Source organism: Apteryx rowi, unplaced genomic scaffold (genome assembly GCF_003343035.1).
Source record: "Apteryx rowi isolate R43461 unplaced genomic scaffold, aptRow1 scaffold_123, whole genome shotgun sequence".
In the NCBI taxonomy this organism is placed as follows: domain Eukaryota; kingdom Metazoa; phylum Chordata; class Aves; order Apterygiformes; family Apterygidae; genus Apteryx; species Apteryx rowi.
In genome coordinates, this window is record NW_020447453.1 from 603,747 (window position 1) to 629,203 (window position 25,457).

General features: G+C 40.7%; 1 protein-coding gene across 1 annotated transcript in view; it reads left to right on the plus strand.

Moving 5' to 3' along the window:
* Positions 1-25,457, plus strand: part of SH3RF3 (SH3 domain containing ring finger 3) — a 109,406-nt gene that overhangs the window by 17,020 nt on the left and 66,929 nt on the right. Inside the window, exon 4 of the mRNA XM_026055355.1 lies at positions 6,968-7,063. Coding sequence (XP_025911140.1) covers positions 6,968-7,063 — 96 coding nt within the window. The remainder of the gene's footprint in view (positions 1-6,967; positions 7,064-25,457) is intronic.

A 25,457-nucleotide genomic window follows, 5' to 3' on the forward strand; every position in this document is an offset into this window, starting at 1 on the left:
GGCTGCACGCTCCTYGCTGTCTTCTCCTCCCTTCTGCCACATCCCTTTCTGGCACGGTCCCTCCACCCACTCGCCTCCTCCCTTCCAGGCCCCTTTCAGATGCTGGTGTTTCCCATGGAGGGATGCTGGGTCTGCGCGAGCGCACCCGCAGTGCGGCGCAGCTTGGGCCCCTGCACTGGGTTTGTTTCTCTCAGCTCTGTATTCCTTGTATGTGAAAACCGAAGTCCTTGAGCTCAGGCTGCTGAGCAGGGGCAGGCTGATGGGGGTGAATCTCCTTGTTGAGCAAGATCCCTGCCTCACGTAAAGTGCTGAAGGATGCTGATTCCTTCTTCCGTGTAAATCCTCCTTCCTGCAGAGGCCAAGCCTGCCCTGTGGCCCCTGAAGTGCCTCACGCGCTGGCTTGGGTTCAGCAGGTCTGCGCGCAGCAGGCGTCGCGCGGCTGGCACGCAGGACCAGGCATCGCCTCGGGGTGAGTGCCGTGCTATCCTTGCCAACAGAGTGCTCCCACTTTGCCTAAAGGACAAGGCACTGAGGTACCCTGCATGATATGCGGCAAGGCTAATTCAAACACAGTGAAAATCTACAACCAGTACTGGCTAAACACTTGCCGAGAAGATTTTTCTATCTAAAAATCATATATTCATCTACACTGAAATGTTCTGCAAGAATGACTCAATTCCAGAAAAAATCAAATGGAAATGTGTCTCTTAATGTACCTTATTGAATCAGATGTTTCAGGATTTTGTTTTAAAATGCCATTTAGCTTCAAAGTTTACATTGCCTCATRCCATATACCAATTTACAATTGAAATATACTACTATCATATAGCACAGTATTTCCTAGTTTAAAAACAGACATTTAAAAAACGTTGGGGGGGGGGTTGTTTGTTTGCTTTTAAACCCAAACATTTAAGAAATTCCATTTGCAAGGAGGGAAAACTGAGATACTGTAACTTGCATTGGAATTAAAATGTGCTGTTTTCCCTCTCTCCTCATCTCCCCTCCTGCTTCCTCTTTCTCCCTCCCCTCCCTAGCAATTTGTATTGACCTTAGATGGGCTTCGTGGATATCAAGAAACCCATACTAAAATAAAGCATATCCCCTAATGTTAATTTATGGCACTGAATGCTATGGGGAACCTGTTCATTGTCATTTTCTGTTTTATTTCAGCTGTCTGTGGCTGTTATAGTATCACATAAAGTAATAACAGTTATGCTGGAAATGAATATGAAATAGATGATAAAAATATCCTTCACCAGGGTTTTACTGACCTCCTCTTTTGAGGCTATTTATTATAGCTGAATGAATTATTCGCAGCATATAATTTTCTCACCAAATGTAACATCTCTTTTGCTTGTGCAGTGTTTCTCAGCTGAATGCAATTTCCTAGASTATATACTTTCTCATATTTATTTAACAAAAGATTTGTAAGCAGTTTTGCTCTATGGCAAGCAAAGTGTTTGATTGCAAACAATGCAAACACTGTGGCTACCCAGCCTCCGCGGAGCTGTGAATCTCTCTGAGGAGATGGCTGCTCAGTGAGAAGTAGTAGCTATGCGATAAGAGAAAGTTAGCCAGAAGTTACCTTTGAGATACTCTTAGTAAATATATTTGCTGGCRTGTTGTTTTCCATTGTTTGCCCAGGGGTAGTGATGGCGGCATATCTGGTAAGCAGTCTTCCTCGTCTCCTTAAGATATTCAGTGCTTGCATGATCTAAGCAACTTCATTAGTATGGCAGACGGTTGCGGTCTCTTTTGTTAGAGCAGGGCCTTCCTTAGACATCTTTGTGTTTGGTATATTTGGTGCCATTACCCTTTTTACAGTAACTGCCTTCGTATGCTGATAGTTCTCATTTTCTTGGCTGTCCAATGTCTTTCTCACATGCCGCAATTTTTTCTGCGGTATAACTTTAGTCTCAATCCCTCTCTTCTCCTTTTTTCACCCTCATGTTACTGTCTCCATCCTTTTATCCCTGATGATTGTGTTTTCCCCAAGGGGGTTTGATTTCACTTCTACTGCTATTTTCTTCTTTAGTTGCTTCCACTATATGCACTGTCACCTTGTAACCATTTTTATGTCTTGCCTATTGTTCTCTCTGACAGTGAATAATCTATTTTTCATCTTGGGACCTTACAGTCATGTTTTCATCAGTTTTTCTCAATGCTAATTTTAGCTGTCACCTGTGCTGATGAAGGTTGCTGTTCAGCCCGGATTTTAGATCATCTGCTGATGTAGTCAGTTCCTTTGTAGAGTCCTGAGTACTGTGTTGCTGTGGATATGATTTGTCACTCAGAGTAATATTCATCATTCGAATGTCTCTGTTTGCATCTGAAGATCCTGGACCTGAATTCAATTTCATTTATGCTATTTTCCTCTCTTCTCAGGTAGAGGAGTTGCATCAGCACATCAATCATACAAACTAGGGTAACCTATCCATAGTCCTGCAGCTCATTTAAAGCCATGAGACATTTAGAACTGGACTTTACTTGTAATAAAGAAGGATTTTGCTTGCAGGAGAAACTACAAAAAGGGAAATCAAATATAGGGGTCTTCCATATTATTGTGTTTTATTATTCTTTTGCTGGACTCTTCTTTTTTCCATCCTCTTTGTTATGATGCAGTCGGAATATCTGTAGGTGTAGTAAAGAAAAACAAAGGAATGTATTTGGATTTCCCTGTCACTATTTTTTTTTCAAAATTAAAATGTCCTATTGTTCCAGAGGTGGAACACAAGAAAAAGAGTGTTTTACACTGATCTTCATGAGCAGTGCTGCAGAGGGCTTCTGTCATTTGCCCCTTTTTGTCTCCTGTAGACAGAAAGCTCTAAAGTTAAAAGGCCAAAAATAAATCAATTATAGTAATTTTGTATGTATGGCTGTAAGTATAAAACTAGGAAATCTCCATCGTGAGTATCCAGTGTGACAAACAAAAATCAAATCTAGTATTCTATTACACCATGTGGACTGCACCTCCCAACTCTTCTTCCTGAATTAGCCATGTGTAAAGGCATCAGGTCCCCCCACTGCCTCCCCCTCTGCAGTGGCCACAACTGCATGAAATATCCTAGATCTTCAACTTATGTATTATTCCTCAGGGTTTGGCAGGGATCGGCCAAATCAGTCATTCAGCAGTTATTTTGCTCTCTGTAATGACTGGTTCCAGTCTGGTGTCAGTTTTGCACTGGTTTAACTCCAGCAGCTGCAGAAGTGTTACTCCTGATTATCATGAGCATGGTTGCAACCAGCATGCGGCCTACAGAGTCTCATTGCATGCCTCTGGGATATACTCATTTAACACAACTTTCTAATGTCCTCTTATGTGTTACCGCAGTATAAGCCTGGGTTCATGTTGTCTCTGTTTTAGAAAATGATCCATCCTAGGTTTTCTGGTATAAGCCATGCACAAAAGGACTCTGCTTTCAGATACAGTAGTGTAAATCTGGTGCAATTGCATTGTTGTCTGTCTGTGTAGTTACTCCAGGCTTAGATTGAGTCCAGATTTAGCCCACAGTTTTATCTTGGTGCTTGACCACTCTTTGCATGCAGGGATTCATGTGGCCCTTTGAAAGCTCTGTCCCAGTGGTAGATGAGTTTTAAACCTGTCAAGATAGCGTCAACTGTTTCCTGTGCTTTATTGCTCATTACATTTTTAATCACATCAGTCTCTCATTATTTCCTTCATTTTCCAACATTTTTATTCCCAGCCCACAGCAGTGTTTAACAAGTTTTGTGCCAGTCTTGGAGCTATCACTTCCAATACCAGTTCATCACTACAGAGTGACATCCCAACCCTTTAGCATTCAATCCAAGTGGCATTTGCTTTTCAGTGGGACTGTCATTGTGGTAGCCGGCTATTGGGATTCTCGTGCCAGCTGGCAAGTGTCATCGGCAGGCGCACAGAGCGCCGTGCAGTGCTGCCGTTCTGCCATCATTGAAATCTCCCCAGTGTGCTAGATGGAGTTGTTATCTCTACAGACTAGCAAATGCATCTGCTTTGTATTGCTTCGTTAATGGCCGTTAACGACTAGAGTAAAAATCAGGCTGTGAATCATGTCTGTTATTGGACGTAATTTTGTGCTGTTTCCTCAACAAAAGGGTTCATTTCTCTGTCAATCAGACTTTAAGTGATTTATCTTTGGCTTCCTTTCTGATAATGGTTATAAACTGGAACTGCAGGTCCTACATGCCTGTGGCAAGGCTGCCAGGCACTGCTGAATAGAGAGACTTTAGCAAGTAAGAGAGAGCAAATAATTAGAGATTTCAGCAACAGGCAAAAAAAGGGCACAAGGTGTCCGTGTCAAACTATAGTACATACCATTGGCTTTTGAAATGAGATTTTAGGCTTGGATTCACTTATGCTGTCTGGAAATCAATTTAGTATATGTGAAATAGTGAAGTTCAGAAGGCTTAAGTGGCATGCCAAGAGATCTGTGGCTCTTTACTATTCATGATCCTTTTGGGAACCTTTCTAGGAATTTATAGGTAGCACTGCTATCCAACTAATTTAAGGTACTGAAATAGTTCATGCTGAAACTTTTGCCAGCTCAGCGTGTAGAACAATGTCGTGTGCTATGAATTCAGTGAAACTTTCTACTAATAAAGAATTTCAGTGATGTTTCAGGATTTGCTGTAATTCCTGGAATTTTTCAACATCCTTCTGAAAATGTTTTCCACTATGGAATTCTTTCTCAAGGATTTGCACTTTGCTCTCCCACAAAGATATACATTTTGAATGTCAGCATGTTTCTTGATATGCAGCTATCTGATTGTCTCACACATGACCACATTAGGCAGCCGGACTTGGCACAGCCAAGCTAAAATAAGCGTACAGAAATGCACCTGGATATCATGTGTGTATTGAAAATAAAGCTGACCGGTATCTTGAAAGGTCACTTGTTCCCTGCCCCATCCTAGAGCAGCATCAACTCAGGATAGATCTTTCCTGCCAGCTGCCTGTCCAGTCTGCTCCAGGAAAGAAGATTTCACAGGTTCTCTAAGAAATCTAATCAAGCACTTCAGTGTTTTTACAGCTAGAAAAATTTTTCTTAGTATCTAATCTTGTGTGTGCATATATATGCATATGTGTGTGTGTATGTGTATTTTTTATTTTTATACATGCACGCACAGATTAAATATATATATATATCTTCTTGAAAGTATAGACTCATCATGCTTTGGGTTTTATAAAAAATCTTTTAAGAAAATAGTTGAACAACCATGGCAGGTTCTTGAAGCAATTCAGTCTTCTATTTTCCTCATTTACCCCCTTTGCCTACATTCTAAATTTATGATAATTGGTCTTTTGTAAGAGCATGTGGAAACTTTACAGAGCCATATTACTGTCAGTTCTTTACACAGATCAAAAATGGTCCATGCAGACTGGGCTTTGGAAGGGAATACTATCCATTTCTTCAGGAAATTAAATGCACAGATTCTTTGTGCATCCTTCCAGCTGTAATAAATAGCTGAAGGACTCAGTCTGTGGCTGTTTTTACTAGCTTTCCCATAATGGATCATTGAGATGAATAAATCAAGGGAAACATTTAAACTATTTCAAAATGCACATGTTCAAAATCTGCAAAGTACATCACTGCTCTGATCACTTTCTAGCAATTAAAATCATTGTCAATGCATTCTAGTTTAGGAATTTGAATGTTTTTTCTCCCTCTGTGAGAAGTAGCTGCAAAAAAACCTCCCCTTGCCTGAACAGCTAGCATGGATAGATTATTAACATGGATGGTTAGATAGCATATGTAGATAAGTGTGCTTTTATTTTCCTAGAACACTAATGAGCCTTCTGGAGGAAGGGTTTTTTTGTTGTTTTTTTGTTTTAAATTTCTGCACAGGAATGGAATAAGATTGGAAGCAATGAGAAAATGAGTGACATCAGCAAACTTAACTTTACAACTTCTTTCAGCCCACTGCTTTCCACTAGTCACAGGAAACACTTCATGAGATCTTAGTATGCCAAACGGTATCTTGGAGAGAGGGTTTTCTTCAGCAGTATTTGTAACAACTGGTGCTCCTTCAAGTTCTAGTTTATTATGACAAACCCAAGCACACAGATAATAGCACAAATCAGCTGGTGAGTTAAGCATCTCAAACAAGAGTGACTCAGGGTTTGTTTCAAGTTGTGTGAGCTTTTCTAATCACTGGTGAGTTTTAGATTTTGACTCCATCAAGAGAACCTTTGAACAGTATGAAACTTGATTGTTTATACTTTTCTTAATCTCATTTTTGTAATCATAAGAAGGACATCTTCAGCTGAGATTTTTGTAGTATTGCTTAGATTAACTGTAATATTAAAATGCCATTGGTTTTGCAAAACTAACTTTTATCTAAACTGAAGCCAATGCAACAGTTGAATGCAAGTTATTTTTCATTATATTATTCTTGCCTTTTTATATGGTTTGCTCTCTCACCTCCTGACATTTTTTCAAAGAGGAAAAAAAAAAAACACTGAAATTCAGTGTGTCAGCAGTGCAGACTAGTTGCTAGGCACTTCGTGCTATACCTTACATTTCATGATGGACGTCTACCTGTTCTCTACTGGGACTTCCCTTTGATTTTTCTTCTGGAGCAGCCAAGCACTGGGATAGACTCTTTAGCATAAAACAGCACAGGGGCTGGTTTATGCTAAAGAGTTTTCTCCTTTGGGTTAAAGGCTACCTCCTGGTCCAAATATTCTCCCTGTCCCTCTAGTGAAAACAGAAGTTGCCTGTTCCCACCTGCTTTGCCCAGGCCTTTGGAGCTGCTGGCAGCCAGCATGAACTGCAGCTGTCTGTAAGTCGCTTTAATGCACTTTGGAGGACAGGCTTGGGGCACTGCTGGCTCAAGATTCAGGTAGCGTTTTTATGTGGTCTACGGTCTTTGTTCCTCTTACTATTTGTCACGTGGGTAATTGTAAAAACTGGCATCTCGCTATAGAAAAAACTGATTATGTATTTTGTTTGTTTCTGATTTTTAGGATGAAATTTTGACTGTCATCAGGAGGGTAGATGATAACTGGGCAGAAGGAATGCTGGGAGACAAGATTGGTATTTTCCCTATCCTCTATGTTGAGGTAAGTTCATGAGAGGTTGTGTGAGCTTTTCTTGGCCTCCTGTGTTTATTTTAGCACCCACAGGAGTAGGATAACCTTGGAGATCCTTAAATGAGGAGGAGAAGTTGTACTGGAATAACTGAAAAGGGAAGTTTGGGTGCTCTGCTCTAAGACACAGTGTGAATATGCTATCATCTTGGTCAATTTAAAGCAGCCAGCAAAAATATATGCTATGAACTGTCTAGACTGTTCCCATCTCATGTTTTAGTGTAATCTCCACAATACATATGGAAAATAGGGGAGGATGGTCACCATAGTGGATTTCACTATGCAGCTTCATTTTTCACTCACCTTAGAAGAGAAGTGTGCTGCTGACAGCCTTCTGCATCTCCCTGCATTCCCTTGGCCATGGCATTTCCCATTCTTTACATTCTCGGTAAACACTTTGCTATCCCCGTTGATGTCAGAAAGCACATGAGGAGCAGCTGGGCTGGCTCAGCTGTGCTTGGAAAGCACAGCTCTTCAGAGGGGGCGTTACAGGTGTCTACTGCCTCAGTGGGAACCCTGACAGCTCAACCCTTGTGCCCAAGTCTCTTATGCCTGGGCCAGATTCTCATCTCCTGTAGCTCGGCATATTTCTGCTGATTCCCACAGAACCCTTTGACTTATGCTAGGGGAAAATTTTGCCCAGTGTGGGCTCTGGCCCAAGCACACCTAGTATAGTTGCCTCCATAGGGGAAGGCAATGACTCGCTTATAAGGGCAACTTTTGCACCTGGGCTCCCAGGTGGGAGGAGAGGCTCTTTGGGCCTTTCCCTATCAATGATGGCTCTCATCTGTCTGGTTTTTATTCTGGAAGTGTTGCATGAGGTCAGAATCCATCTGTTTTGCTTTTATATTGGATCTGCAGCATTATTTTAGCTGGATGTTTTCCACGATTCAGTTATGTTTGAAGTCTTGAAGAGTGTCCCTATCCAAAGCACTTTCCTTAAGTCATTTTCATGTGAGACGTTTATTTCAGAGTAAACACTTAGGTCTCATGTCCTCTGAGCAGTCCCATTTTGCCACCTGTTTCCACTCCTGTACATCCTTCTGCCTATGCTCAGCCAGCCAGCCCCTGCTCAGGAGAAGAGCTCCCGTGACCCCTACATGAATGTGCACTCATGATGGCCTTGTCAGAGTTTTTCTGCTCTCTGAGCTCCAGATAATGCTTTCGTCGAGCTTTCCTCTTTTAGGGATGAACCAGTGCTGCAAAGAGCTGCTGAGCACCACACATGTGCATATTTTTTCCCAGTGCAGCGTGCTGCCACTCTGCATCTGATATTCAGAGCTCCCATACAACAGTATTGGCCTGATCCTGCTCCAAGGCTTATGCTGGTGTAACTCTTCAGAGTGATGTCTCTTGTGTGCACAGCAGATCCCACCCTACTGTTTGCAGCTTTAAGGCGTTCCTCCAAAATTACTTCTCCAAATTTCTTAGTTAATGGTTTGAGACAAAACAGAGATAATTAGTGCTTGACTGCCTAATTATTAACTCCAACAATGACCAATTTGGAATAAACTGTCATTTTATATATATTGCATTCCTACAGTTGACAAGAACAATAATACTAAAACCAGAATGTGTAGGAGCTGTTATTGGGAAACCAGCTGCCTCACATAAGTTAATGACTAGTTTTCTTCTGTTCTGAAAGCGTAAGACCTTCTTGGTTTCTTGTGATTATATGGGAGACCTGGGTTTCTTGAGATCTCATCATTTTTCCCTTCTCTTTCCTGTCCCGTTTTGCAATGTGACTGTTCTGAACTTTGCTACAGAAAAAGTGAAATGGGGACCTCTGCACCACCAGCCACTATTACACCCTGCGACCTTTCCCCAACTCTAGTTTTGCCTGCAGGCCGTATGTGTTTGCACTGTCTACACACTGTAGAGTCTACTGATCCCTCTCCCACCCCTAGATGCCTGCTCCCTTTAATAACTGCTCTCTTAGGATGAAGGGCTCCAAGCCTCAGAGAAAACAGCCTGTTGGGAATGTGTCTCACTGAAGTTCTCCAAGCGGTAGCACATCCCAGGCAGCCACAGAGGAACAAGAGATATCGCTGTGCAGAATCAGAACAGCAATACTGGAAGTTTCTAAACAGATGCAAACAGCCAGACACGCAGGACCAAGGGACATATGAATGTGTGTGTGCATATACATTCATATATAGAAAATAAATACAGATATACATTTATGCATACAGTTATATGTATATACACATACATATATTTATCTATATAAATTTCATATCAGGAGGCTTAAAGGACTTTTCAAATGAGATACTTGGATGACATGGGCATGAAGATTTTTACTGTGGTTTGTAAAGCCAACATGAAATAATCCTCCAGACAAAAACATCAGCCACCTGTTTCATCTATATCCCAGAGAATGGAGGCCTTGTTCTGACTATGAAATGAGCTTATGCAGCTATTGGAGTTTGCAAGTTTCTCACTGTTGCCAGGTTCAGATGTTACTTTATAGTAAAGACTAAGAGAAATCAGTTGGCCAAATCCCGAAATAGTTTTGCAAATCTCAACATCAAAGTTTATAAAATAATTCCATTGAACAAATAGTACTTGAATCTAAAAACACTCCTTGAGTGTGTCCAAGTTCATTAAGTGGTTTTGAAAATCTTGGCCAAACGTGCAGAGTGAGCAAAACTTAGCTTGCCTGGTAGTCTTTCACTTGTGTGAGCCGATCGGCCAAAGYGGATGGGCTTTTGAATGGAGTTGGCTCCAAAGCCATTCACTCTGGATGGAGTGAATTCCAACCCATAGTCCATCTCTAATGGCCGGCTCTAGCGTCCCCAGCTCCTCCCATGGGACAAACAAGAGCCTCACTACTGCACTCCAGGCCTTAAAATAACTAGCTGGTTTCTTCAGGGATCTTAGAGTTGAGCCTGCCGGAACTATGACCGGGGAGTATAATATTTGTTCTGCCCCACCTTTGGTGAGACATTTTTTGTGGAAATGTTCTGTTGCACCCCACACATGGATACTTAGAAGAAAGGCTCTTGCAAGTACTCTTACAAAACATTTGCATTTGTAAGCCACAGTGGGGTTGGAAGGAGGGATGAACTGCAGTGCTACTGCTGCCGCCTGACCTGTTCCTGGGTGCCTCTCAGGAAGAGCAAGCAATTAGTAAATTCATAATCAGGGCTCCACTGGCTTCTAGCACTTGGGCTTGTCAGTTGGCTGACATAAAAGGCTGCAGTGTCTTCTTAGGCTCCCTTCATCTTCTTTCCACCCTGTGTTACTGAATTTTACAGTGGTCTGCTTCTGTAAAGGACTCTGCTGTGCCTGTGAAGGCCACTTTATTAAAGCAAGATTGTGTTTTCACAGAGCAGTGGCACAAAAAGCTAGACAAAGATATCAAATATATTTGCTCCCTGTGGTGTTTTAGAACATCCATATCTCAGTATTATTATGTGCGGTTTTCCACATAGCCATATAACATACAGTATAATGTGGCATGTTTTCTATGTCTTACTCCTTAAATGTTCAGCAAGGGTACTTGCAAAGCCACCCAATCTGAAACATTGTCTGAGAGCTCTCTGGGGAGAGGCTTTTTCCTGTCTCTATAGTGTCATCTCTGTCTCAAATTCAGGGAAGCTCCGATAGTGTAAGTAATAAATATTTGCAGTTCACAATGGTGACTTTTACAGAGTCTCACACACCGTATGTTCTGTCAGTGAGAATTTACACTATTTTTTTCTTACTTGTTGTTGTCCTTCATTGCCAGTAGAAGACATTTGGGGTGATAATTTATGTTTTATTTGTCTACAGAAAAAACACAACATAATCAAATTAATTCTCAAGGTGCCTTCTGTCCTGCAATAAACATCTTATTAATAATCTGTGTGGTCTGAGATCCTATTCTTGCTGGGAAGACTTTGGACCTCTAAGGAATTCAAAGTCCTAAGTTTCTCTTATTTTACTGTCTTTGAGTTAGCAGTTATTAAGAATGAAGGAGCTATTATCTCTGTTTGGAAGTTAAGTGTTGTGCTTWAATGTGTAAAATTGAGGATAATGAAGAATAGATTTTAATTTAAATATGCAGGAATGAAATTGGGGGCAATAGTATGCTGATTAACTGGAGGGATGGATCCTGCGCAGGTGGTCAGGAAGTGTAAATTACAAAGCTGAGTTGTTAGACCAGAAATTCTCACTGTAGCCCCAGTACAAAGAAGTATTGACTGAGATCAAGAAACCTTATGGAGTCAGCGGCCGAGCAGGGCAATTATGTCCAGCGCTACTGTGACTGTGATGTCAGCAAATTACTATTGATGAAGTGCCAGCCCATTGTTATGTTTTATTGCAGCAGGGGCACTGAAAGCTGTGATTAAATAATATTAGGAGTTTTAAAATTCTTTTTACAGAGCAGCAAAGCAGCGTAAGGGGGATCTTCTGTTCTTCACAGTCAAAAAGGAAAAAAAGATGGAAGGGGGGTCTAGGAGAAAGAGGGAGGAGGAGAATGGGCAGATCTGATGGTTTCAGGACCCTGCAGCATAGATCCAGAGGCTCCCATGAGACCCAGGGGAAAAAGAGTCCTTGCAAGTCAGTGTTTAAAAAGGGGTTGGCCAAAAGGGTAAAAATTGAAGAAGCCAAAGCCAAATGCAATTCTTAAAGGAAACAGTCATTTTACATGATGAAATTAGCTTTGCAGAGCAGCACGTTTAATGATTTTTGTGCTGTACAGCTTGATCTTCCAGTTATCTTAAAAAGAGTTTAACCCATACAGGGGTATGCAAGCATATCTGCCAGGATCACAGACATGGGCATAAAATAGCGTCACAGAGACCCCTGTTCCAAGCAGAATTTGTGGTTAAAAGCTGGCAAATAGTTAAGTATGTGTGTTTGTGTCAGTGTGTTTTTATTCTGAAGACTTAGAATAACTATCTACTCCAAGAGGAAGATTCAGAGAATCACTTTAAAAGAGCAAAGTCCTTCCTATAGCCCAGCCGGCTATTGCTTAACTTCAGTATTTTTTATACGTTTTCCTGGTGGTGTGGCCCATGGTCTGGTATTCAGTCTGCATGGCAGATTTTGTGCTTGCCTTTTTTCAAATCTGTGTGTGTGTGTGTTTCTAGCTGTGATAGATGTTTTGATCATTTTCAACATCAATGAATAAGTGTTACCCTGTCTACATTTTCTCTCTCCTAAATCTGTTTGGTTCCTCTGTTCAGCTACAGGACAGACAGGTACCTATGGGTCTCTCAAAATTAATTCAGCCTTGATATCTGACCTTTCATTTATATGTGTGTGGTCTCTATGGCAGCATTTTCTGCACCTTTCAGAGTCGCCTTTATGACATCCTTCAAAAAAATAGAAACATTAGACAGTCACTGGAGTAAAGTTTCTTTGGTGTCCTTTCCAAAAAGAAAGTACAATCTCTGTCTTTCAGGACTGCCAAATTGGCTCATTTTAGTCTTACTAATATCATTTAATGCTAATAAAAATGGAAGCTTTTGAAAGGTGAATAGAGTGAAACGGTAGATGATTTTAGAAAAGCTGACTTACTAAATCTCAGAGGGGCAAATTTATCCCAGTAGTAAGTARGTGTAACACTAATGAGTTAAGAATTATATCCATTAACACCAGAATTGATTTTTTTTTTTCTGTTCTTGCTCCTTTTGTGTGTCAGATAAAAATGGAATAAGAATCTTGTTAAGCTGACAATAATGTAAGCTCTAAGAGGTGTTCAGCTAATTTCTATTGAAAAGCTTTGTTACTGATATGCATTTTCAAATTTCATAATTACATTGTTTTAAGACTTTCACTCTTGCATGTTCATAGTATCTAAAAAGCTGGTGCTGCTTGTTTTCCTCTTGCATACAATGTAATAGAATATTCCAATGATACTTTTTAGTACCAGGTTTCTATGTGAATGCGATATAAAATCTGTATTTTCCATGTTCCTCATTCAAAGTAGGACATGCAGAAGTTGTGTTGTAGGCTGCAGGAGGGACCTCGGTAGGAATCTATACACCTACTACTATTTTCATGTCAATCCATGGATAAAAGTCATTGATTTAAAGTTTTGGCTCACACGTGCCAAGTAAAATAATGCAAAGAACTTCAAATAATTGTGGTGCCAGTCAGCAGAACTAAGAACATTAGCACCTGGAAGGGGAAAGCAGATTAAACATCCAAATGTCATGCCATTCATTAGGGAAAACTTTAGGTAAGTGTCTGTTGCACACTTCTGGAATACATCCATCTTCTCAGTGTATTGTTTTCACTGCTTTTGCCAGTTTCAATCTCTCTAGCTTATATAAATATATTGACCATTTACCAGTCTCCCAGTGAAAACTCTTGTGTTCTCCACCTGAGAAAGGTATAGCCCAAAGGAAAGACATTTCCACAGGTCTAGGATTTCTGTGTAATAACATTTGTTCTTAGTGCAGGCTGTCACCCTTTAATACATATTTCTCTTTACTAATAAGAACACATGGCAGTCATTTCTGCATAATAAAACTTTAGCTATTGTGGACAATCAGGTAATATACAATCCTATTCATAAGTCAGTCAAGAAATATCTTCACAATTGTATTTGCATCTCATACTGCTACTGGAAACCTTCTCCTGGTGTACAATTCTCACTAGTTTGGAAGTAATATATACATTATTTTTAATCTCTGTCCCACCTACATAATGGCTCAATTTTTTCTTTCCCCTTTTGGTTATATAAAGAAAGAACTTTTTGCTCTTTATTTTAATATCTTATGTAAAATGTAAATCAGTATGACTTTAGGCAATTCTTTTTTCTCCTTTATTTATTTATTTATTTACCTTTAAGTCAAAAGTTTTCCTTGCTGATCCGTCCTTCTTTCCATTCCTCTTAAGTTATCTGTTAATTTCTAATATCCTTTTTGAGGTGATTATTCCTACAAGTTTCTATGAGATTTTCCTCCATCCTTAGGATACAAATTCACCTGGCGTTGTCAACTTTTGACTTAGACAAATTCCAGGCTCCCTCTGAGTTAGATTAGCTTAGCTCCTCGGCTCCATAGACCTTTTATAATCACTCCCCTTAGGCTACATCTGTACAAGTGGATGCAGGATTGCTTTCTGGTGTCTGTATCTGGGAGCATGTTTCACTTATGTCCCAAATTTGTCTCAGATAGACACCACAGAAAGGAAATTTGAGTACAGAGGTAGGTGAGAGCCATGTTACATTTGAGTAGTTCTCCAGCCCAATCATGACACCTGTGATGAGCTGTGGTGTGAAGCAGCATGTAAATGTAGACATTGTCATGGGTTGTGAAAAATTGCCTTTTTGAAATTGGCAGTCTTAGTTACAGGTCTTTTCTTGTTTGTCCTCTTATTTACTTTCAAATAAATGAACTCATAATTAAGTTCAATTCAGATTTCTACATTATGACCAATTTTTCTATCAATCAAAAACACATTCAAACTATTAGCACCTCTTGTTTCAGAGACTGCTGAACTAGAAATTGGTCAGCTGTCACACTCAGGAATATCTTCCCCACCTGCCCCCTGTTAGTAACATCTTAATTTCCTAGATTTATTTTACAGAAACAACTCTGCAGGGCTATTAGTAGGTTTCCAGTCTAGCCAACTTATTCACCCAACATTGGCAAATAAGCCCATTTCCTGAGACTTTCAAAGGCATATATATCATTTTGGTATCTGAATTGGGCATTTCCAGTTCCTCCTAGAAGCTCTACCTACCAGGTACCTAAAATTGAATTGCAAGTTAGGTACCTAAGTTAGATGGACTGACTTTCGTTCTTGATATGATAACAATACTTTGATCTCTGACCATAGTCCGCTTATGGACTTGCAGCACTTCCCCTGCAAAATCCTGTTTGTCATCCTTCCACAGCGTGAAATGACAGGAGAGTGACCTTGCTGTGTTTTAAATATGCTGTCACTTCCCCAATGCTATTAGCATACAGTGCTACTCATCTGCCCTTCCCTTTACTTCCAACACTTCTGAACTGTGCATACATTCAAATAAATGTTTTTCATTCCTACATGCCATTCTGTCTTGTTTCTGCTATTTCTACGCTGAGTTTTGAGTTCTGCCTCAAAGTTAATGTTCTTCTGTTACATCACACTTCAGAGTGATATGGTTCAATAGCAGCACAGGTTTCTGAGGGCATCTGTGCCATTTCCCTTTCAGTGTATACACTGCCCCAGGGTCCTGAGGCAGCTCTAGAGCACATCATCAGTAATCTGGTCGCTCTCTGGAGGAGTCACGTGAATGAGGCTTTGTCTTTTCCAGCCATTGATCACCTCTGACAGCTTCTAAAGATTGTTTCAGCCACACTGAATTCTTGGGGTCTCTTTTCTTTTGAAAAGAAAATCTGTCTCGCTCACCTAAAGCTAATGCATGAATGTATATTAAGAAGCTAAATGTCAACAGATACTGAATTTGTCTAGCAGTTAATTAAAAACAATATCCTAAAGGATTTCATTATTTCTCAAACAGACATTCTTCTTTTTGTTTCCTGTTGTTGTTGTTATTGTATGTTACATGTCTTAATTAGCTTCCTCCTTGGAGAGCTTTCCTAGTTCTGTAAAACTCTAACAGTGGAGATCAGCCATCAAAATGCAGCCACAGAGGGAGTGCATTAGGGCTTTGGGAGATGCTCCCTGGCAAATCAGCTGTCTTCTCTGCCCCTTTGCTGACAGCCACCACCCTCAGAGCAGAGGACAAAATGTTTCCACACATCAGCCCCAGGACTAGTCCTAGGATTGCTGAAGAAAAGTGGGCCTGCTGTTAGAGTAACAGCATATGAACAAGCCTGGAGGAGGTGGAGGCCCATGTTGTCTTCTGCCATTCCTGTTATGGGTGTGATAGCCTCCAACAGAGGGACGGGATGGACAGCTGGTGTCCATAACACTGTAAATGGATGCAATATGATTTGCTGGAGGATGCCTGTTAGAGCCCTCCCTTGTCTCAGTTCTCAGAAGATAGCATGTTACATAAATATTATTCTGCCTTAATGAAGAGTCACAATGTTTGGTTAGGCTTGACCCTTAAAACTTTCAAAAAACAGTAGCTTCAAGAACAATACCTTCCTTATAGGATGAAACTATGAATTTTGCTTACTACTTCTTACTGCAACAGCTCCTGGAATGGTTGAGCGCTCTCTATACTACGCATGAGAGACCCAGGAGTGCAGATATGTACAGAATGCTTTCCTCAAACAACAAAAATAACATGTGAAGTTGATTTTTAGCCCAAAAATGTCACTATGTATGCCAAAAACAGATGTTTGGATTAAGTCTCAAATCCCCTAACATTTTGTTAGGTGTTAGTGTGGAGTGTCAAGAAAACCAAGTTCACAAAACTAGAGAAGGAATCAGTACAAGCAAATTAAAAACAAAAATGAGAAACAGGAGGAGGGAGTTGGAATTAATTTGGGTAGTTCCATCTTTTCCAGATTTTGTCATAGAGAGCACAGGATTCTTGAATGCTCGCTCCTTTGTGTTTGGTGCAAGTTCTTGGTTTTATTTCCTTTATTCCTTTACAAACTAGATTAACCGCTGTTTATTTTTATATTCTGTTGCACTATTTTGGGGTGTGATACTGTGGTTATTTTAATCTGACAAAAGCAAGGGCTGCTGCCAAAGGGATTGTCCTGCTTTTCCTTTATCTGTGACAACATGTTCCTGCTGCCTCCCTTGTTCCAGAACTACCAGACACATGGCTGTGTGCTGAGATGGATCAAGGAACGCATCCTGTGGAAAGCTACTCATTTTAGTTGTCTTTGAATTTTTAGTTTTCAGTCACATCTGTTCCCTCATCCCACTTACTGCATAACCACGTGAACATCTGTGCTGACACAGGGGAGGGGACAGAAAATGGAAGAGGAGGGCATTTGGCCACTTATACCTCAGGGAAATGTGACCAAGGCAGCAACCCTCACCCCACAGATATTCTGTAGGCAATACCGTCGGTGAACTGTGCTCTAAGACACCACATCAAAACAGTGAGGTAAGGAGCACTGGCTATGCACAAGCAACCCCCTCTTCCTCCTGGTCTTCCCTCAAATTATCTTATTATTTTATTTAGTTATTATTTTATGACAAAGCAGCACTAGGTACTCTGTAAACAAGGTTAATAATATTAGCCTCAGTTTCAGTAAGGCTGGAGGGAGTGCCCTGCTCTAAATCTGACTTTGAAGCCCTCCAATCTGTTTAGGCACAATTGAATCAGATTGGCAGGAAGTTTCATGAGAGAGGTTTCCATAATAGAATTTTGCCATAATAGAATTTTTCTGGAAACCTTGGGGCAAATCAGGAGAGGCACCAGAGAATTCAGGCAGTGGTGGATTCACACTGGAGATACTCTCTCTCCTCTTGCTCTGTGGCTCAAGAGAGGGAACTGAGGGCAGAGGGAGCTCTGCCTCCCTTACCTGTTTCTCTAGAAGAAGGCAGCCTTGCAGGAGGAGGGAGAGTGCTCCTGGTTCAAACCCTGTCCGCCTTGCTGTCAGTGGGGAAGTAAGGCTCGGTGGGGTGTTTCTTGCTGGGGAGCTCCTTGCTCCTTTTTCTCTGATCTGCTTTTACCATGGCAGCAGAGTATGGAATTTACAGGGGATTGCTTTCCTCTTGTCTCCTCCTTCCTTTGTTCTCTTGCCCCAGGAGAAGGGACTACGTGTCTTCTCTTTGAGGGTAGAAATATGGCCTCGCCATCTTTTCTGCTGGCTCCAGTTTAGTACTTAGGCTTGCTTGTTCCCAGCCAAGCCTTTTCCTTCCTTTGGTCTTTGCTCAAGAGAGAGAAGTGTGGTTGTATTGAGTCAGGGGCTGCCTGTTTTTCCTCTCCCTGAATATATGAATTACTGGGGTGGAAGGAGGGCTATAGAGGTGCTTGATACCTTGTTCCTGGTAGTCCCCCAAGCCATGACAAGGTCTGGAAGCTCTCGATGTTGGGCTTCTCTGCACCACAACAACTGGGGGAAGGGAGGGGGCTTCTCTGCAGCAGCTGCTCAGGGCCATGCTCCTTCTCAAGTGCCACCTCTAGTTTTTGTTATTTGCATGTCCGTGATGGCACAAGAGGGCTCCTGGGGACTGAATCTGACTCAAAAAAAGAAGATTTAAGGTCATAACAAAGGCAGCTCCGTGCTGCTCTGAGGATGCATCTGGCTGCTTTTGCATAGAGCAACTTTTGCTCAGTGCGTACCAGAGGTTTCTATGCAGTGCACTGTCAGATTTGTGTGTGTGACTATTCCCATTTGGTCATTAGTTACAGAGAGTTAAATGTGCTTTCATGGCAAGTAATAAAGATGTTGCAAGTGGGAATCATCCTCACAGTTGGCTCCGTTCATCCATGCGACTGGCACTCCTACCTAGTCTTTGGTCATGTCAGATCCTGATTGCTGAACATCCACAGAGATCAAACACTTATCACCTTGTATCCGGATTACTCCAACATCCTTTTTTCCATCCTTAACAAATGCAGACCTGCCTCATTCATATCCCTCCAGAGTGCTCATCTGCTGCCCCTTCTTTGTTTCTGTAGACCTCTGGCTGCCATTTTTTTATCATGTTGAACACACACAACTTGCCCTCATTTGCAGACCTTTGATTACTCGTTTCTTACTCTACCTACAATCTTTTATTTACCACTGAAAAATCAGCTCCTGACTTTGATCAGTCAGTGATGCCAGTCACTTTTCTCAGATTTTGAAATTCTTATTTTCTTCCATGGTGCTCCTCAGTGTTGTGAAGAGTGCTTCAAAAACATCTGCACAACTGCATCAGCATTGCTTCTCCAGACACCTTTCTAAAATTGTTTTTTGCTGTAATGCCCACAGAAGACTCATGGTGTGCCAAGTTCTCTGCCCATCTGGTTGACAAGACTGTCTCATTTTATACTTTATCTGTATCTATATGTTGTCTCTTGTCTTCATTTTAGATTGTAATTTCTTTGGGGCAAGAGCTGTCTTTTTGCATAATGTTTTTATAGTGTTTCTCACAATGGGGTTCTGATCCATGGTGGGAGCTCTTCAGCATTTAATGACAAAAATAATAAAGTATTATTAACAAATGTCTCTGCGTGACTATATCACATGGTGTGGTCACAGTTTGCAAAAGGAAATTCTGAAATTCAGTTCCCTCGGGACAAGTTGTCTCTCTGCCTAGAGAATATAGGTGCAATCCAAGGCAGTCCATTTTCAAAAAGGAATGTGTTAGAAAAATATGTGAGCTTGAGTAATTCCACAAACAGAAGAGTTCCCCCCCCCAAACCAGTATTCTGCACTTTCAGAAAGATTTCCTACTGTGCAAATTTTTGTTAGTCCATTAATCTTGCCATTTCAGAACTCAAACAGCATGGCCTCGAGCAGTGGTTTTCCAAATTCCTTCCAGTTGTAGCATGCTAACATAAACAACATTTGCATATGGATGTTGTAAAAATGACTAATGCCAGCAATCATCATACTTTATTGCAGTAATGTGACACATGTGCCTGAGCACCCTGACAGATCTGCTCAAAGCTCATTGGTGCTGATGGAATGGCACACCTCTTATCTAACAGTGACATCCATGGCAGAGCACTCTTTGAGAGAAACCAGAGCATGAATCCAGCTTTAGATACATATACAAGAGGGAAAGTTACTAGCAGTTTCACTGCATGACTCAACAGAGCTTGGTACGTGTCCTCTACACTGAACCAGAAATCAATTTCAGGAAGTAGAACAAATAGCATTTTCTAGTTTCATAGCCAGCGAGTTCAATGAACTTCTTGACTGCAGCTGTTGACAAGTCAGTTGAGAAACATTTGACTCTGACCTCRGCCTTGCACCCAATCATATGTTAGTATCTCTGATTCTCCCAAGAAGGCTGCAAATGGTTCCTCTAGTTAAGGGATAGTCATACTGTGAACATGAAGCTGAAAGCTGCCATTTTCAGTCAAGAATTTGCAGAGTTGAGGGAATGCATCATAGTTCAGCTTCGTCAGATTTTTCTTCCAGAAAATGAGGGGGGAGGGTTGTGAACCTGATTACATCATCATGTTGCCCAGAAAACACATTTTCTTGTCTTACAGACCAGCTTTCAGAGCTTTCTCAGGCTTTCTAAACAACTGAGATGTGCATGGTTATGCCATGTCTAACAGCCACTCCTTCCTAATGCCTTTCCAATCTATTTCCCACTTTTTACCAAATATGACAGAAGCATAAAGGTCTCCAAGGTAAGACAAACTTGTGTAAAAATTGTGTAAAAAATGCAGGGAAGAGAAGGATGCAAATTAGTGCTCCCACTGAAAGAGAGCGCGCTGCACTGTATTACCAGGCATCAGCACATCTGTGCGGGAAGGAAGCACTTTAAATGCACAAATAATTTCAAGCAGAGCTTACAGCTTAATAGCAGGATAGGGCAACTATGAGACACAAATGCAGGCTGGTAACTTCTGCCTCTCTCAGAAAAAATTCTTTTTAAATGCCATCTGCATAGGCAAGTCCTATCTCCCTGTCACACAGAAGATCACCATATCCTGGTTTGTGGCCATTTGCACATAGTTCATCTCCCATTTCACTGAAACGTTTCAGTACTGTCCCTCTAGGGAGTTATCAGGCTCTTGTTTGAAACAACAGCACATCATGTCCCGAACCATTTTTTTCACCCAGATTGGCAAATAGAGAATCCAAAGCCTAGACACAGCTCTCTGATGGAGTGGCAGCTTTCATAACTCTGCTCAGCTGGTGGCTCAGATCCTTTAATGTTACTTGCTCTCAGTGAAACACGTAGTGTGAACCCAGAACTGATGGGGCAGCTCTTCACCACAAGCAACCCTGTTCTGTAGCCAACTGTAGCAGGAGCTCCCTGCACACGATATCTAACGATACAGTCCCATGGGACATTATTCTATTGCAAATAGCCCTGTAGCACATCCAGCATTCCTTTGCTGTCTTGTATCTGGGAAGCAGGAGCCAGAACAGTCTGTCCTCAAAAATGGCTCTTCCCTATATATAGTGCACACAGGCTAAGGGACTGTTTATCACAACCTTTTAGTGCTGATGTCTGCTTGAAGTTCCTTTTACAAACAATTGAACCAAAGCTTTTTCCTGGCACTTGCTTTCATCCTTCATTTCGCTGTTTTATCAGAGATAGAGACAGCAGTACATTTATTTGTGTGCAATTCCCCACGAGTAATCTTCAGTTGCAGCAGGTAAAACTTAATTTTCCCCAATTGCATGAGATTTTTTTATTCTACACAAAGTTGTAAATCACCTCGACAAAGACTCCTTGCTTGCTCAAATATAGGTGAAGCCTTGCAATGCTAGAAAAATGACTTTGGCTTTCCCGTGTGCTCCTTGTATTGTAATTCCAAGAACTTCTCAGGTTTATCCAGCTTTAAGCTTTCTGCAGGCAACATTGCATGTGGGGTATATGTAGGCCTTTTTTTCATTGTCCACCAGAACACTCCTGTAATCAAATTCAGAAAGTACTTCAGCATATATATTTTTTAATGTTTCTTTCATACTTTATCAGCATAAGCTTGAAGCAAGTGCTTTCCTTAAAAAAAGAAATTATGATATTGTTGCTTCCTTCATACAACCCTGAACATTACAACTACAGTCTTGTTTTCCAAACAAATCTCAGAGAATGAACAAAAGGGCACAATGTAGTGTCTAGCAGCCTGTGGCTTATGTACAGTCAGGTAACTTGTGGCCAGTGCTGCTAGGAAAAAGACAAGGGTTCTCACAACAGTGTGAGTGTAGTATTGCCTGGTTCACAAGCCCACTGATAATTATTTGGGGTCACATGCCTTAGTTTGGGAGTCATTTGCTTTAATACTCCAATTTTGATGGGTTCATTGACTCTGAAGAGATCTTGTGCCTTCATTGGTGGTATTTGTTCACTTGCAATGTGCACAGCTCTGCTCCAGGAACTGCAGTGTCTGTTCTAGCCCGTGCTCAGGTTTGAAGATCCAAATGGCTCAAAGTGAAAGTTTCTGCAAGTGAAGGGTTTCTGAATTTCAGCACAAAGCTACTTTAGAGGGCTTCCTTTCCTTGCAGTAACTGGTGTGAACTGTTGCAATTCTTTGTATTTGGGGCAGACTCAGTGCAATGATGACTGTCCTGTGGCTCAGCAGCCACGCGTTATTTTGATAATACCTCTGAGCGTATAGGCTAGAAAACTTAAAACTACTATGCAAAACTGGCACCTCAAGGTACCAGACACTTGAGGTCAATCGAAAGAGGGATTCTTGTTCTCTGCACATTCTGGAGATTTCAACAGTTTCCACAGTATTCCTCAAATAGCATCATTGAAAAGTTTTTCCGTTTAACAAGAGAAAGAGTGAGGGAGACTCAGCATGGCCAGAGGCATGGTGGCTTTCTCCCATGAAAGTGGCAGTCGATTTTCAGGTCTCCAGTTGCCATTACGCAGAGCAGGGACTTTGAACTTGGAGGCACCTGCCTGAATTCCTGAATCATTGTATCCTGGGTCATTGCTGTGTTTCTTAGCTGATCCATGATTTGAGAGAAAATTTCCTGATGGATGTCTTGTCAAAACTAGCATATTCCAGGGAAGGATTTCAGTTCTAATGAACTGGCATTTTTTGATGAAAAACCCAGTTGTCAGTAAACTCCTGACTGTCTCTAACAGAGACTCTCCTGCTACTGAAATTGGTGCCAGATGGGCACCAATCCTTCCACCATCGAAGGCAGCTAGAGCTTTGCCATTGACTTCAAAGGAATTAGGATCAAGCCCATGAATTCGTGACTGCACTTTTTTTTATTTATTTTTTTGAATAATTTATAAGCAAAACCAGGTTGGATTCTCCCACTCTTTCTGATGTTGAATAAAGCTGTATTCAGTTACTTTTTTTAGTTTCAAAGAAGCTTTGGTGCAATCATGAGCATCTCATTATGAAAAAAAAGGTGTCCATAGAGGACAGATAGGAAGAAAAGAGAAGGAAATCCTTAGGCACATTGAAGACTCACAGCAGATCTGAGATTCAGAGATGACAGATCAGGGTAAGGTAGTCCTCATACTCAGCTGAAGGCTAGGTAGCTAGAGTTGTTTCAGGGGATGGTGGGGAATGTGGAAACATACTTCTTTTTAGTGAGTTCCTCTATTTTTAATGCCATTGCATTTATTTGTATATTCGTTCTTCTCAGCATTTGGAAGTTAGTTTCCGTAAGTTTACTAGTTATGCTTTGCTCCTGAGCAGACTTTGCAGCAGATTGTACATTTTGTGGGTTTCACTGAGCCATGTGTTTGTTCTATATCCCTGAGAACCATTTCCATCTTAAGATTGTTTGGAAAAAAGGAAAAGAAAAAAAAAATTCCCAGTTCACCACCCAAGGCTTAGTGTTTACTTCTGCTGCACGCATCATTTATTTTCATTCTGCAAGATCATGATGACACGCTTGTCCAAGCACATGCTGTTCTAATATGTTACATTCCTTTGGCCTCTCCATGTGTTAGAAGTGACACTGCTGCTAAATGAGAAAGATCTTGTAAGACAGGGAAAGAGATTACTAAACAGTTCTACATTTCAAGGAACCATGCTGTAGACAAAAATGATTGGCTTGCTTTTTTCCAGACTATATATAATTGCGTATATGTATGACCCTTATTAGGAAAGCTATCTGCTAGATGATGGTATGTTTAGGGACTTCTCTTCCTTCTCCAAGAACATGCTAACATGTTTATCAAGCTTTTGGAAAAGAGAGTGAGAGAGGCACCTCAGCCTATGAGTAGAGGAACAGGGTGCTTTGAGTTTGAGATGTGTCCTAAAAAATTATTTTTGCAGCTATCATTCTGTGTGAATGTGTCCAAGAAAGTGCATATGCTATATTTCTTGTATTTTCTAGGTGCATGGAATAAATAATTCTGTTCTCAATCACAGTTTAGGGTTTCAGAAATCTATCTTCCATGGTGGATAAACTGCTTGCAGAAAATCTGTTCCACATTTGCTTGTCCCTTCCTGGCAATAAACTTAAAAAGGCAGTAGTGGATTGTTACAAAGATTAACACAAAAACATTAAATAAAGCTCTATTTTAATTATAATAATTTMTTGTAAATTGTGCCTTACTAACGATTCTTTGTTAAAAGATGATGCAAAAATGAATACTTGAGATAGAATTTTGTAACTTCTGCCCAGTGCATTTAAACTGTTCATGGAGAACTTTCTCTAAATATTTTTTATTCAGCATTTGCAAAACATATAAAAGAGGAAAATTATAGATGCATTCGGTTTGACTTGGTTGAAGAGCCTTTGGCACAGCTTTATCTGTTAATATCCCGTTAGTAAGCTTTTGGAACTGCTGTGCATGGATTGTACTAACTTACCCAATGAACATTTAAAGTTTTAGATAAAGTGTTATGTACTTTCTCCTAATGCCCGTTTGAGTCAAAGGACATTTTTACTATTTGGCTTTAGTAGAAGAAGGGTTTTACCCTGCATTTGCAAAAATGGATAACAATAAGGAAAAGCTTCTTTAACTTTTTGAAATGTTGCTTTTGGGGGGTGAAAAGGTTGAATGCTTTCAAAGATGGAGTCCTCTCAGGAACCTAGCAGACACAGAGACTCTTGTGCAGTTTTGCCCTTGCTTATTTAATAACCTCACTGTGCTTCAGAGCATAAATTATAATCCTAGTGAAGCCAATTCAATGGGGGCATAAGAACATAATATTTTCTGAAAGTACCTACTCCGAACTGAAAACACTGTAATAAATTCAGACTGCTTATTTTAGTCACAAAATCAGCTACATAACTCCAAATTACCAAAGTTTCTGCAAGGCATAACACAGGGATGTGCATGATCTTCTCAATGTTTATGAACTGTAAAGTATAAAAATTAGCACTCTCTGGGTGAAAATATTATCAGTCTTTTCAAGGAGGCATTCTGAAGAAGTTTTATAAATAGTTTTATTTTTTCTTTTTGCTCTGCTTAGTGGTGCCTCTCTAAGACCTTGACCAAGATATTTTTTTCTGGCCATTTTATCCTTTTTTACTAGCTATTCATGGATTTGTGGGATTTTTTAACCTTTTTCTTTTCAAAGGGGCCTGAAGGGGCCATACTTCTGAGTTTACACCTGTATTTGCACTGCACCATCACTTAGGTATTTCTTTCTATGGAGACAGCAGAAAGCTTGCAGACCAAATAAAGCAGTGTTTTCCTGAAAGCCTTAATAAATTGTACTTTCTGGTTCAAACTGGCTCCAGGTTAACAAAGTCACTTAAGCATGTGCTTAACACTGAGAATTTAAGCAATCCTTCCTTATTCTGAAAAGAATGGCATTTTCGTTCCATTAGTGGCACTTTGGTCTGTGCATTGTATTAAGTATGTGCTGAAGTATGTTGCTAAATCAGAAACAGAGTGAGGGTCTATCTTTAGTAGGTCAGATATCAGTCAGAAATGAATCCATTACCCAGACATAAATGACTAG